Here is a 16,303-nt window from a genome sequence, read left to right on the forward strand (position 1 = left end):
TCTATCTCTGAGGGTACAGTGGTGTGAACAAGAGTTGAGAGATCCTGACCTGGAAAAGTTAAACCAAGATGATTTATGTGGTGCAAGCGGCCGTTCATCTTCATGGACAAGAGTTGCTTTTTCTGTCAAACCCACCTTATAGGTGTTGTGCTGTCTGCCTGTGAGAGGCTATTCTTGCCTCCTTCTCTGCAAACAGCTCACAGAGGGAAGTTCTTATGCCTTCGCTGCATCAAGTGCCCTTCTGTCAACTTAATGCATATCCCTCCATTTCACACTTGCTGAACTGTAATCAAATGTAACTCTCTACATAAACTTAGCCAGTCAGAGCCTTTTCTCGTCTGCAGGCTTCTCTATTTTATTGCCAATCCACCATTATGGATAAATAATCGGTTATCTCATAGGAACCAGAGGGCACTTCAGAGCCTCTTCATCCATTTTTAACAACACTTGAAAGGCAAGACTACACTTGTTTGTAAAAGATAGACATAATGCTGATTTGGTCAGTGAGGGACGATAAGATGTGCTCAGTGTCCACTATTCTTTTTTTTTTTTTTTTTACTTCTTTGTCTGGTTGATGCAGATAAATCCTGGAGCTGGCACACAGCGTATCCAGAAGGAGTAATTGGGGTAAGCCCAAGTATGTGCGAGAGAACAGAAAATTTACTTGGAGCCCTAAGGGAAAAATATGAAGTCCTCATACCTAAACGGTTTAAAAACAGTCCATGATGTGAGTGACTATGACCTGACAACTCCCTGGTCCCAGAGTCATTTCTTGTGTGAGAGGAAAGTTATGCTACCTCCTGCTTCAACACTTAAAGTAAACATGGTTTCAGTCTGTTTCAACAAAGAACAAATTGAGCCTTTTTTATTGAGAGGACAGAAAGAAACTAACTTTGTTCTGGTCTATTAGATAGAAACTGAAAATCCCTGAAAATAAAAAAAGGCATGGGGACCGAAAAGGTAAAAATGCTCCAAACCTCACGTGAGCTAATTTGCAATGAGGCAAGGGGGTAAAATCATGATGCAGCAACCCCACACAGGGCCAACGTGGCATTAACATGAGCTTGTCACAGTCAACAACAGGCGTTACCAGTATGTGAAGTGTTAATTTTTAACAGGGAGGTCACCTTATGGGAGAGTTATGGTTAGGGTTCACTTCCATGAGTCTGAGGTTGGATTTTATCAGAATTTTTAGGCGAGTCTCTATGATCCACTTATTGCTAATTGTCCCTATTGATCATGAACGCGAGTATATAATAAAGTACGAAACGTGGGTATTTTTGACATCCAGGGATGTTCTGGTACGTTTACAAATGGCTCGGTCCCTGTGTGTTTTTACCACAGTGGTGTAATAGTTGTTGTACTTTATGTCACAAGGTTTGTTACTGTTTCACCAGACTTTCGGCACCGTGGCGTCCCATCGTATACAGCTGGTGCCCCTTTTATTTTCTTCGCCCCTGCCCCTCAGTCTGCCTGAGTCCACCACTGGCAATGAATGTTTGAATTATGTACAGCTGCAAAACAAAAACAAAGCAGCAGTCAGTTCTTTTATAACATAAAATAAAAATAATTAAATGAAATAAACATGTAATAGCAGATATCGTCACTGTCCAGTACGGTATCAAGCCATTTTTATTGCGATATTCAATAAAGGGTTGCATCCCTAATTCAAAGTATAAAAATCTGATGAATGTGATCTTAAAGCATGCTTAAGAATCCAGATTTTCTCTGATTTTCGAAGCAGGTTGATGCAACACATGGCAAAGAGAAACCCGAGAAATGTTTGAAAAATATCCTCCACACATTCTCCAGCACCAGTGTGTTTAAGTTGAACCTCTCTGCCCACCTCTACTGTACACTGTATACGCTGCATCATAATTATGTAACCCTCAGCATACTGGCAACAGTTAGAAACAACAACACCAGTGAAGTGGAGAGAAGCCATAAAACCTCTGCGGCTGGAGCTTTTAGTTGCACATGTGGCTGGATGTAGAGGAGATAAATAACAGCGTTTCTTTGATATCTGAATCCGATGAGATCGATGCAGACACCCGGGATGCGGAGAATAATTTGCCACAGATTCCTCTGCATAGTGGAGGCACTATCACAGACCACGTGAGAGGAATATTCAATGACGGTCCCCGACAGACCGGCTCATCTCTGCTGGCACTCCTCCGCGGCTGACATGGACTCTTGTTGGACACTGGATCTGGACGCGGAGGGATGGCGAGACTCTGTCTGAATGTAACCTTTTGATCTTTTTCTCTTCTTTTTTCTGTTGTTTTTTTTTTTCTTTCGTTTTTCTTTTCTTCTCCACAAGTCCAACAGTTTCAGGGAGGGGGGAATGGCTTGGCCGTGCATCAGCAGAGTGTGCTGCCTGGCTCGCTTCTGGAACCAGTTCGACAAATCGGACCTGTCCGTCCCGCTCACCATCCAGAACTACTCGGACATCTCCGAGCAGGAGGTGCGGTCCGTCACCAAACAGGTCTCCACAGCCGGGAATCACTACTCCACCCCGGAGCTGCGTGCCCACGGCTCCCCTCATGCGCCCGCGGATGGCCCGGGGACCCGAGGATCCTTCAGGGCGCGCAAAGAGCCCAGTTACAAGCCCCGGGAGGACTACCACCCGCCCGGAGTGCCTTTCCCCAGCGTCACGCAGTACAAGCAGGATTTCAAACCCTGGCCCATTCCCAGGAAAGAAAATTTCCCGTGGATTAGTAACGGCGGCACCGGCGTGTCGGACAGCCCGGTGAACAGTTTCCACCACGGCCAGGCACAGACCGCGGAGGAGCGGGGCAGGGGGCAGAGGTTTGGGGAACAGCAGCAGCAGCAGCAGGGGACGGAGGAGAGGAAAACCAGCTCCTACAGGTAGGACATGTCCTCCTGCTTGACTTGTTTCAGCACCTGTCGCTGTCCACCGGAGCAGCCAGGAGAACCGGAGACTGAATCCTGAATCCTGCTTTAGTAAGAGTTCACTGACCCAGAAAGCCTGCATGAAGATTTAACCTAGGTCATCAATAATTCTCTCACACATTTCATATTCATATACGGGGGAGATCAAGTATGAATATTTGATTTTCATTTATGCATTTTATTTTAGGTATGTGGGATGTGGCTGTCAATCTTTCTTTTTTTTTTTTTTTTTTGCTTGTGAGCCTTAAAAGAGAAGAAATGTTGACTTACATTCGCCTGTCAAACAGAATATACTCATATACATTAGTACAGTACGTTCCAGTGAATTACAAGCAGTGCAACCAAAGAGTCTCAGATTTTAGAGCCCTGTAGAGCATTTCACAACAGTCAGAGAAAAAATAACTTAATAAAAATTAATTTGTGCATCAGAAAGATTTAGTTTGAGCCTCTGGGTGGTCCTGGTCCAGATTTCCATGTGGAGTTATTATCATTATCTAAAAGTAATTAAAGAGGTAGTGTAGTGTAGATGTGCAGATATCCAGCTGCTCATGTTTTACTTTACTTTTTACTCTTATTACTACTATTATTCTTATTATCTTAGTTTTGGTCTGTACTTTCCATGATTTCATTCCTTTTTGCTTTTTGGTGTTTAGTGTTGGGGTTGTGAAAAACAGCAAAAAAAAAAAAAAAAAGTCAATACTAATGCAGAACAGGCTGAGATATCTGGATTTGTAGTCACAAGTTTCAAATAATGCAACTCAGAAACATCTTGTATTTAAAACTCTGTACATCTTCAGATTGTAGGTCTCAAGCCCAATCCAAGGACTTTAAACCTCCTAAGAAGTCAAAATCATTGTTTAGGTGTTTTTGCATACATGTATAGTGTTATACATCACATTTGTCCCAACAATGACAAAAATTCATTTCGCAGATACCCCTGGGTATTTTAATGGAGTTTCAGAATTAGTCTTTTCCGGGATGATGATTAAAATGTTGATAACTCATCCTACAATCAGGGACAGTAATTTTACATCCAGTGAAATGCTTTCCCGCTTATGATGCTGCTGGAGCATGAAGGAGAATGCATTGGAACACATCCAGACTGGAGCGTTTCTGGGAAACAGGCCTCACTGCAGAAAAGTACAATTTTTTTTTAAAACTTAATTTATTAATTTGGGTGAAATTGGATTATATTTTATGGAGAAAATATTTTCTGATTTCCCCTCTGACATCCTACGGCTGCTCGGCTTCAACTCTCAGTGATTTAATTAGACTTTCCTCGTGGATTTATAGCTTTAGCAGCTTATTTGTTGCTAAAATGGCTAATTGCAACTGTTAGCTGCCATTAGTGGGCAACAGAACCAAGCTCAGCAGCCTCTCAGTGAACACAAGCGGTCACCGGCTGACCTTCCCAGACCAACAGTACTGAGACTGTTTACAGAGTTTCCTGGTGGAAAGATAGCTTTACTTGTTGCTAAAGTAAGATAGCTAATCTCTAACTGTTGTCATCTTAGCAAGTTGTGACTCAGGCCTCAGGGTGGTGGAAGCCAAACCCAGCAAGAAAACCATGTTGGTACTTTAGACTATTCCATGTTGTCAATCTCTGTTGATCTCTGAGGCTGTTTTGGTTCCAGTCCAGCTGTGTTCACTGAGAGCTCTCAATCCAGGAAGAGTCTAATAAGACTGCTCTCCTACATCCATGGAGCACTATAGCTGCATGACAGGTGGGCATAACGCACATTCAGCGCTATTGCCTAATGTAGATGCCAATCAATGTCTGCAACAAGTCCCTCCCTGGCTGCTTGTTTGTACAGGAAACGTACACAATAAAGACTCAACTATCTGTTTCATGGGAACCACAATAAACTGTCTCTACAGAAGACATTTTCACTGAGTGAACGCCCATTTAACACCATTATTATAACCATATTAATAAGCACTAGGTCACCATCCGCACTGTGCCCAAAGCATCAAGTCAAGTCAGTTTTATTTATATACTGCCAAACAGAATGTCTCTTAGGGTACTTTTCATATAGACCAGGTCTAGACCGGTCTCTTACAGAGGCCCAAGAATTCCCACCATGAGGAAGCACTCGGTGACCGTGGCAAGGAAAACCTCCATCACTTTAAAAACAGGCCTCATAGAAACCTTTAGCCTGTACTGAATGTCCACAAAGCGTCTGCCAGCTCACTGATGCATGTCTTCCTCCAGGCAAGAGTACAGGCCGTGGACGGGGGTGAGACCGGCCAAAAGTGCGAGGAGAAACCCCCCAGCTCAGTACTCCAGTCCAGGGACCGAGGCCACTCGCGTCCCACGTGAGACCAGCTACCAGGCTGCCTACAGCGGAGAGGCCCAAAGGTCCACAGGGCTGCATCAGGGGGAGCTCGTCATCCCATCTGCCAGCACCAACGTCCAGCCTGCCGCCGTCCCCCATCCCCAGCCCATCCCCACTGCCCTGCAGGCCGGCAGCTCACCGAGCGCGCCCGGCCTCCAGCAGAGCGTCCCGCCAGAGAAGGCAGAGGTAAGCGGGTTGTCCACCAGCGTCAAGCATTCAGTCCCCTGAAGCAGCTGCAGGTTCAGAGAGTTCAGTGGAGGAGCTACAGGTTTAAACTGCAGCACGCTCCTCCTGAAAGTCATCTTCACTCATCTCCCTGGTGGCCTGTTGCTGTTGGGGCGTCTCAGAAAAGTGATACAGCATTCTGTCCCTAAGCAGCTCAAAGTGACCCAGCTGTTTAAAACAGGCCATGTGTTAGGTAACACTCTGCTGGTGCTACACTCATTACTTTGACCTGAATAGAGCTGGTTTGATGAGAACAAAAAAGTAAAAAAAAGAAAACAACAACAGGTAATTCTTCCACCTGTGCTACATTTGGAGCAGAAAATAACACAAACCTGTAGACAAATACATTCACGTCTCTCTAAAAATAATTTCTGAGCATGGCTGTAGTTAAGGACCTACAGTGAAGATTCAGGCTCAAAACATAAATAACATTAAACAACAGTTTTTTAGTCAGCTTGGCATATTGGGGCTTTAGGAGACTTGGATTACACCAGACAAGTAGTATGGAGGCATTTTTATATTTTTATATAAGGTAATTGATCTTAATGTCAGTTAAGGAGATATAATTCTTTTTACATCTAAAGAGACTAGAGCTGCAATCATTAGTCGATTAATCAATCAATCAATCAAAAAGCTGTTAACTATTAAATGAATCGCCAACTATTTTGATAATTGATTGATAGAAGGAAAAATCTCTCTCTCTGATTTTAGCCTCTTAAATCTGACATTTTATGGTTCAAACAATTAATTGAGTAAGCAAAAAAAAAAGATAGAGAGATTAATCAATAATGAAAAAAATCATTAGCTGCAGAAATATTCAGTGTTTGGAAATTACACTTGATGAAATTGTGACTCTGAAATTTTATCTTTGTGTTTGTTCCCACATTCAAACTGAATCATGTATTTAGTTTTCTGCTCTACTGTCACATGACAATCTCAATAGACAAAAAGATTACAAACACTCAAGAACTTTATGAAATTACATTTTTAAAGGACAAACCTGCAAAAAAAACCAACAAAAAAATAAAACACAAAACAAAAAAAAAAACAACAACAAAAAAAAACCAAGATATACTTCAAATAAATATTAATATTTCATTGAATGTAATCTTGATTAATAATATGCATATGGAGTCTAAATTATGAAGGGTCATTTTTCTGGCTTTACAGAAAAAGTACATATTTTTCCTCCTACCTGTAGTGATATTTATCCATCTAGACTGTTTTGTTGTGAGTTGAGATATTGGTCTGCCTTCTCTTGAATATTACGGCCTCTCGTCTGTGAGTGGATGCACACTTCCAGTTCCTTCATGAAACTGCTCAACAACAAGATCTGTGGATTATCTTGAGTAAGCGGGTCAAATTCCTGGAAAGACATTGCTGTTTCAATTTTCATCTACTTCCATTATATTCAAGAGAAGGCAGGCATATCTACGGCTCCAAAACCTCAGCAGCTCACACCATGGGCCAGAGGGAAAATATGTATTTTTAATTTTGGGGTGAACTGTCTGACTGAGCTATTAATGTAATTCTAAGAGAACAGTGTGGCCAACAACAACAACAAAAAAAGACAAAAACGGTTGAGGAACCAGCCAAATATTCAAAGTACTGTACATTTTGTCCCAGATTCCTGCTGCTCTCAGACATAATGAGACACAAAGAAGCAGATTTACAGTCCGATTGAAGCAGAACTCACTGCAACAAGGCGAGGGGATTTGCTCAGGAAGCTGCGGACACGTTGGTTCAGTCAGGTTGTTCCAGATTATCATAGGATAAACTGGGTGAGGGGACATATCCCTCCCTTTGCCCCTCCCCGGGCGCCGCCGCTCAGGTCAGCTGTTGCGTGACAGTCAGTGAGACAGTTTTTGGGAATCTCCAGAGGTTTAGTGCCATCCCTCTTCCCCGCCCACACCAGTCGGGGCCATCTGCCAGTGGAGAGCCGGGGCTGGTCTGCGCTGGGCTGGTTTGTCTGTTTGAAACTGCTGCCCCAATAAATCTCACACTGAAAGGTGTCTGAAGGTTAGAAAATATGTTTTTGTTTGAAAAGCTGCATTTGCAGGGTTGTGGACACAGAGGTCTTCAGTATTTGGGGGTTTTAGGAACCTGGGGGACATTTACATTCTGCTTTAATGGATATTTCATACAGAAATTTCAGCATTTTATATAATATAATAATATATTCCAATTTAACTACTTTTAAGATAATAAATAAATAAAAGATTCATTATTTTGTTTTACCAGAATATTAAATCAATGGTGTTCCTCTATGGGTTGTGCAAATTCTCCCACTTCATAGGCTGAATAAACATATTAAAAACTTCATTGTATGATCTAAAAATGCATTGTGTCAAAGTTTAAAAGTCCATTATGTAAGATTTACAGGAATCTATTTACAAAATATGGCAGAATGGAATATTAATAACTAGAACTGGGTACAATGATTTTCTGAATTGATTTGATTCCTATTAAGGTTCCAATTCAATTAGATTTCCGATTCAATTTAATATGGATTCAGTTATGGATGACAGAGATTCCTCTAAACTGGTGCATTACCAAAAATATTAATGTTGACATTAAGATGACCAACACAGATTGCAGGTTGTGTATTTTTGTGATATTTTGTTTAATGAGAGATTTCTGGTATTTCAACAACAGGAAAGACATATATTAAAAGATCAACCTTTGGATCTGTCAATCAATAATCACCTGAAAATACAAAGGTTTACTTTATCTTAGAATAATCTGTTTATGTCTACAGAGGGTGTGGGTCCTCTCCAATGGAATCCACTATGTTACATTGTCGTGTTTCTACAGTAGCTCAGAATGGACAAACTAAAAGCTAGCTCTAGACAGGACACATGACCACCGAGTTTCTCCTACATGGTTGGAAAGGGAGGGTGACAAAGCTGGTCACGATCTGCAATCTCACCGCTCCATGCCACTAAATTCTGCACACTAGTCCTGGTGTGAGCACATCCACGATTTCATTCTGAAAAATGTTAAAATGTGGGCAAGGGGCTGAGTAGGGGGACGAGGTGCACAGAACAACCGCTGTGGGGGGTGTGGTTAACCCCAGTCAGTGGAGGAGTAGCACCTCAGAGCTAACCAGTCAGAGCTAACCAGCCATGGGAAGCTGCTGTCAGGCTCTCTGTGTGTCTGTATCAATAAGGGTTTTGTGGTTTACTTGTGTGGTTAGTGTAGTTTGCCGAGCTAATGCTAGCGGCTCAGAGAGGCTCTGGTGTGTGTGTCTGCATGGGACGTTCCTGTAGCTCTGCTGTTTATCATCTTCAAAGGAAAGAATCCAGGCTGGTGGTCCTTCTGCAAGCATCAAAAGTGCCAAAAATACTAAAAAAAAATAGGATAAACTCCTGTGAATGATAAGTCTTGATCAGCAGATATATGAAAATGAATGCTGTGAAGAGCAGGGACTGGGGGAGGCGGGCCAACCCACATAAACATATAAATTTCATGACATAGAGCAGCTGCCTCTATGTCATCACTGGCCTTGCAAGTTTCAGACTGATTTAAAACAGAAGGTGGTGTTTTGATGTTCAACCCAAATTTTTTATAAATTTAATAAGACACGTCAGTGTTAACACCAGCTTTGATGTATTTCATCACAGTACAATGTGAATAATATTATAGAATTGAGTTTAAAGCTCAAAAAGTGCAGTAACTTTTTAAAAAGAAGTTGTCATCTTTGACATGCATGGTTTTCATGGGACGTTAGTCATTCATGTTGGGAGATACAAGTATAACTGCAATTAACTGAAATTAATAGAATAATAATAATTAAACTAATTTTTAAAAATGGCACCTACAATGTGGTGTTGTGTCAAATATTCAAGAGGAGGGGAGACTTGGACATATGATCTCAGTCCTGCAACTTCAGAGGTTTAGCAGAAAGTGATTAATGCATGAGGTAAAACATAGCCTTCTGGTTATTTGCATAATTTTCTGACTAATGGCTGCTCTATTAAGCCGTTGTGTCCCTCAGTGTCCTGCGTGACGGTGATGGAGGTCGAAGCGAGAGATGTCAATGGCAGGACGCGGACTCTATTAATAACGCTGGCCCAGTTGGAGCGAGAGTTCACGGCACATTAAGGAGGGATGTGCTGCTGGCAGTGTGTTCGGCTGCGGGGCAGAACTCTGCAGTCCATGCTAGACGAACATATATGAGTTTTTCAGCCATACCACAATCTGCCAGCGCGACACAAACCAGCCTGGCAGCAAATCAAGTTGATCTTAGATAATCCACCCCGGTCACCGCCGGCCCACTCACTGCCAACTCATTATTGACTCACCAGCCCCCTGCAGAGGTGTCTGACCAAGCATTACACATCCCACTCCAGTATGCATTACACTGGGTCAGGGCTCTCTGCTGGTATTTCTCTTTGAGGGCATTCTCGGTTTGCGAAGCCGCTCTGTAAAATACACCAAAATGTGTTATCGGCAGCAGACGAAGCATCCGACCGACTGTATCTATTCATTAAAAGATTTAATGGTTAAGACCCAAATAAGCTGCTGAAATCAAAATCAATCTGCTGCTGATGATAAAGGAATTGGGCAGCCATGAAATTCTCATTATTGCTCAAATCAATCTGTCAAATTGTGCGCCCCCCACCCCCACCTACAACACATCAAATCCATCTCAACAGATAAAAGGCGTCTCAAATTGCGCGGCAGACAATTGACCGATTAGAAGAGCTGATGCTTTTTGTGATGAGAGAGACGTGTTTTCTCAAACTCACCGAACTCGCAAACCTAATTTAAAACATCCCAGTGAGAGGCTGTTGAGAGCTGTCGGATGAGAGAGTGAACCTCTGTTAAACCTGAAACCCGGCTCGTCCCGCCTGTCCGGCTTAAACGAGTGAACTCTCTGTGCAGAGTGTGTATGTGTGTGTGTTTTAGGAATCAGGCCTGGAAACTGCAACACAAGGCGAACAGATTTGCGAGGATGGGGCTGTATAATCCGGAGTGTGTGTCGGGGATGAGCGAGACAAAACCGCTGAACGAGGAGCACATTTAGCATGCAGAGTGGAAACCTCAGCAGGAAACTCTTGTTATTACAAATTCCCGGTTTGTTTTATAGTCAGCTTAGAAGTGTCAGCAGCCCCCCCCCCCCACCCTCCCCAGAGATTTGGGATTGTGCTCTTGGAGCTTACGGGCAACCCTGCTTAACTTCTGAACACAATGTAAAACAGTGATGTTTTTAGGTACGGCAGTGACATAGATGCACGGTAGAGGGATGAAAACACCACTGACAATGGCTTTAAACTGCATGAAGAGGATAGAAGGTCTGCAGGGACAATGTAAACTAAAATTCACTGTCCTGTTACCCTCTTTGTCTCTCTTGTCTCTCTCCATTTACCCAGTGGCGAGGCCAGAGGGTGTCTTAGTGCTTTACCAGAGTTAGAAGGTGACAGATAGGTAGCTTGCCAGAATCCCTGTTTCCCACAGGGAAAAATCATCTTGGATTGCTGCATCAAAACCCAACATCACAACAGAAATACATTAAAGCAACAGTACACAATGATTTTACTTTAAAGAGGACCTATTCTGCCTTTCCTCACTTTCTGATGTAGATAACATAAAAATAATGGTCAACTTTTCGTGATTTATAAAGTTTCTGGTCGACAGTTAACGTGTTGCCATTGTTGCTAACCGCTACCTCTAGTTAGCTGTGCACCCTGGTGGTGTTTTGAGCTCCCAGCCTGCATGGAGCTAACTAGCAGTCAGCAGCTAAAGTAGCTAACCACTGACAAAAAGTAAAGTCCCTAAATCACTGACAGTTGAGACAGACAAGCTGGAAGAAAACCAGAAAATATTCTCTCCATAAAATATGATCCAGTTTCACCAAAATTATTGAATAGAGTTTTTCTGGGTTTTTTTTTAACCCAATCTTTTTCTCATTTAGTGTGATAAAAATTAAATTAATAACATTCAGTGTCTCGTGTCACTATTTTCCATGCTTAGATGGCGTTTGGAAGCACTCAGGGTGCTGTGGTCGTGCAGAGTCAGACATCATGGCACCGACAGGCCATCAAAGAAGAGTCCATGTCAGACTGGCTTTCAGTCGCTGGTTAAAGCTTTGTGAAATAAAAGGTTGCAAGACCGAAGCTGAACTGCTCTTCCTACTGTTGGATTAATAGCAAATAGAGGTGTAAGGAAATGTCAATACTCTAGAGTATCACAATGTTTTGTGATACCGTATCAACTTTCAAAAACACCGTATTGTGATATAATAACACCTGCTAAGATTTGTGGCAGTGGTTGTTCCTTTTAATACAAACACACATTCTAATATCAACCTGATCTAAAATAAACAAGCAAATTAGTCACAAAATCATTCACTCTCAAAAATTATAAACGCAAACACAACGAAGAGAGACAAAACACCTACAAAGAGATGCAAAACAACCACAAGAGATGCAAATCAACTATAAAGCGACACATACAAAACAAACATAAGACACACAAAGCAACCACAGGGATGTAAAAAGACCTTAAAGAGGCCACAAAACGACCACAAAGAGATGTAAAATGACCACAAAGAGATGTAAAATAACTATAGTGAGACACTAAGCGACCACAAAGAGAAGTAAAATTACCACAAAGAGATACAAAGTGACCAGAATGAGACATAAAACGACCACAGACAGGAAAAATGACCTCGGGGAGACGTATAGAGACGACGGTTCATAAACTGTTCATAGCTGTGGACTGCCTGGAGTTACAAATAGAAGCTATTTATTTGTAATATTTCAAATGAGAATATTTAAAGTTCTTTATTTGACATTCATGTATTTCACTGACAAAACTTACAGAACTTTTAACAACGTCTTAACACATTTTACTCACTTTACAATTGTGCCCCTTTCTTTAAATCTGCCTCTCAAAAAACCCAAAAGTTTCTGCACCCTCCTCTTCAATTATTCCCCTCATTCTTTCATCTATACTTTTCTCTCTCTACCCCTCTGTCTTTCCTTTTTTCTACATCCCCCAAGCCGAGCTGTTCCTCTCTCCCCCTTTTTTTTTCACTTGGACCTCTTCCCTTTTCCCACGCTGCCCGGGACTACAGAGGGAGAGCACTGTGCCAAGCTGGCAAGACCCCGGCAGGCAGGAGAGGATTGCATTAAGAGCAGTAGAAAGGCAAAGGAAGGTTGGGGAGAAAAGGGGCAAAGATGGGGAAAAAAGACAAGGAGAGAGAGGAATGTGATGCAACGCGTGATGGAGAACGAGAGAGGGGGAGCGGGAGGAGGGGGGGTTAGTGAGCACCATTTGATGGATTATCTGTTAAAGTGCGATGTTGCACCGGGTTGCAGTCTTCTTTGGCACCAATCTAATTTAGGAGAGAGGCAGACCTGGCTGCTGCACAGAGCACAAAAGCCGGAGTGAGTGTGTGTGTGTGTGGGAGGGGGAGGGAGGGGGTGAACACACTCACTCACCGATCTGACTTGCTGAACAACATGTACTGCCTTCCCCGCCACCCACAGCGCCACACAGCCACATTCAAAGTGCCTCTGGGACAGCAGGCCGTCAATCTCTCCGCAGATTTGGCTATCTGATAAAAGCTGCCCATTTTCATTGACAGATCCAATAATTGCTCGACAGAATAGAATATGGGCAACTTTTATTTATTCGCCACAGCCCGGATAGATTCTGGTCAGACTTTGAGAACAGATGCCATCAGCAGAACTGCACTTCATTTTACAGTACACTAATAATCCGTACTTTTCATTTGACGAAAACTAGAAATATGTTCTTTATTAGTCAGTATTATAGGCTTCATTAGGCCCATAAATGGCTTTGCACCTCTTGCAATTCGAAAACTGCAGAAGGCAACACTGCGATTTTGATCAGATTTCGATTAACTGTGCAACCCTACTATGGGAAAACTGCCTGCAAACTTTTTGTGATACTGTAGGCAGATAATGTGATCTGATGCAAGAAATAATCATTAGTCTTGGCTACTCTGCGAATTGTATGGATCCAGCCAAAGACGGTGTGTTTCATGTAGCAGATATGTAAGTTCACTAGAGTTTACAGTTAAGTTCTATTGTAATGTGTCCTTAATTATGCCTAATAAAGCCAAATAAAGGGTCTAACACTGTCTAATAAATAACATTTTCTCATTTATGTCTAATTTGAAACAAAGTCTGGCTTGTTATGTCTTATTAGTGTACTGTAAAATAAAGTGCGACCGACTTAACAAGCTAATAAAAGCTGCAACACTTGGGGCCCATTTTCATTGACGGATCCAATAATTATTTATTGGTCACAGCCTGGATAGATTCTGGTCAGGTTTTGGGAACAGCTGCCATCATCAGAACTGAGCAGCGCTAAGCAGGACATGGCCGTCCAGTCCAGGCTGCGAGCGCTCTGACAGCAGACCTGATGCTTCTCGACGGCACAGCCCGACCAGTCTCCTCTCATTTCATGGGTCCGGCGTGAGCGCCACAGCTGCTGCCCTCTCTGGTTTCATCTGTGCGATCACCTTAAGAGCTGCCGTTATACCCGTCTCCCTCTTCTCTCTCTGTCTCCGTCTCTTGCCTCAGGAACATCTGGTGAGGACCAAGCTCCCCCCGAACCCTTCTGCTGTCTTTCAGAGCGGATCCAGGGTCTTCAACATCTGACAGCTGCTCCAATTTTTCCAACCATTCCACTTTGATCGGTTTCAGTTTTAAGGAATCAACAGGGGGATGATTTCAGTCCATTCCACAACACAAGAATCTATGCAAGGGAATGTATTGTTGTGAAGCCTGTGGAGCTGCAGCGTCAGTATCCCGAGAGGAGACGGATAGATGGACGGACGCCCACCCGCCCCGACCCTTTTACACTCCTTCCTGCCCCTGTTGCTATGGAAATGAATATGCATGTAACAAAATAGTTTTAAAACAAGCTCTTTTTCGTTTCTGCAGTTATAGATGCACAAGAAACTGGCTGCTCTGTGTGTTTGTACGTGTGAGTGCCGGTTTGTCCTTTTATTGTACATAACGTTGAGTCCGCTCCAGTAATGAATGACATGGTTGGTCATTAAGTGAGTACTACGTTTGCCCCTTTGGTGTTGCTAGAAATCTGCTTGAAAAACACGTTATTTATTTCCCAAGTATTCATTAGTTTGCTATTTTGAGAAAGTATTGATTGTTCAGTCTATTATTTTGTAAATCTATTGGTAAAGAAAAAGAGCAAATATATATATAATGTAAGTGAAATTACAATAAAAGAAAACTAGGTTCTTAGCACTTTCTATCAGATGTCACATGGCTCTTTTTCTCTTTGTCTGTATCACACAGTTCTGGTTATTAGTCACTGAGAGGATTGTACTGTATGAACAGGACACTAATTAAAACTGCTATTACACCAAAGGTCAGGTAATGTGAAAGTCGGGAAAAGCAAGTGTAATTGGGTTAATAACAGAATACTGGTGTTCTCTTTATATTCGGTGCTCATGGGTCATATTTCAGATTTTATTTGAGATTTATGATTCTAATGAAGGCACTGAAAACAACTGAGGTGAATGTTGATTAGTGAGCTTTAAAGGTGTTGGTAGGTATCTGTTTGAACTGAGATTGTCAAAAATCTAGATACTTGTTTGACACTTTTTGGATACCATGTTTAAAACTATACAATATCTGTTAATTACACATTTGATAGTAACAAAAGCACCAAAGCAAGAAGAAAAGGATCTAAGTGCTCATTCAACACCTCAGTTGAGTTCAGTCTTTACTGCCTGAAATCTGTCTTTCACCAAAACCAGACACCGTTAAGTGATTTTTTTTTCTGTGGCAGCACTTTCTGCAGGTTGATAATTTTAAAAAAGAAAGAAAAAGGAATCCTAAGACTTTTTTCCCTTCCATTTTGCTGCTGTACAGAGCCACGTTAGTAAATTCCCCCTGATCCACTGCTTCTTTACATGAGTTGCCTATAAGCTTCAGCTCACTATTTAACACATTTGACATAAGTGGTATCGATCTTTTCATCTAACTCTCCACAACAAAGCAAATAAGCACATTTCCCAAAATGTCAACCTATATTCCTTCTGAACTGTAGAATTTAACAAAACTCAGTCAGCAATTTTCATAGGGATCATTTCTTTTGTACAAAGTAAGTGAAGTCTGAGGATAAATCAGACTGACAACAATATCATCTATGGAAAGACACCAACACCTCTGTTGTATTGGGGTGATGGCAGAAATCTCAGACAAACATTTTGAAACCTTGCCAAACAATGCTGCAGTCACATGATCTTCAAATGATCTCATCTCCTAAGCTGGGAAGTTGTTCTTCTGACTTTGGTCTTCATGGGCTTTTAAGTTGTAATGTGGAAAAAAGATGGACGCTGCATCAGTATGTTCACTGAAACACTGCTTTACCTGACTTGTTATCGGGGTTAATGCTAATAAATAACTTTAACTGATCTCGGTCACTGCACATGCAACTTACACTTACAACCGCATAAGATGTTAGAAATTACATCTGAGCAAACAATTGATATGCAGTGTGTTAATATAAACTAAACATTTACATGAGACATGAGAAACGGTGGCAAGAATGAATTCAAACAGAGAGTTTTTCTTTGTTTATTACAAGAATATTGATTATATTTTTTGGTTTGCACTGAAACATGAAAATACAACGTTTGGGTGTCTTCTAAACTAATTTGGTTGAACAGGCATCACAAACACTCAGGCCAAACACTTCCACTCTTCCATTTGTCCGCACATTAACATAATGCAAAGCTCCACATGAAGTATAATCACCAACACTACACCGGCCGACGAAACACACACGAGCGCTAACGTCCCATCAAATTCATTAACTTTTTC

At 41.9% G+C, this 16,303-nt stretch overlaps 1 protein-coding gene across 1 annotated transcript; it reads left to right on the top strand.

Moving 5' to 3' along the window:
• Positions 1-1,843: 1,843 nt before the first annotated feature.
• Positions 1,844-14,724, top strand: map6d1 (MAP6 domain containing 1). The gene is made up of 3 exons (XM_084731700.1): positions 1,844-2,868; positions 5,126-5,435; positions 14,033-14,724. Exons 1-3 carry the CDS (start codon positions 2,345-2,347, stop codon positions 14,108-14,110), a joined length of 912 nt encoding a protein of 303 aa, XP_084587826.1. The 5' UTR covers positions 1,844-2,344; the 3' UTR covers positions 14,111-14,724.
• Positions 14,725-16,303: the final 1,579 nt, after the last annotated feature.

The sequence above is a fragment of the Lutjanus erythropterus genome, chromosome 12, assembly GCF_056507025.1.
Source record: "Lutjanus erythropterus isolate fLutEry1 chromosome 12, fLutEry1.hap2, whole genome shotgun sequence".
In the NCBI taxonomy this organism is placed as follows: Eukaryota; Metazoa; Chordata; class Actinopteri; order Lutjaniformes; family Lutjanidae; genus Lutjanus; species Lutjanus erythropterus.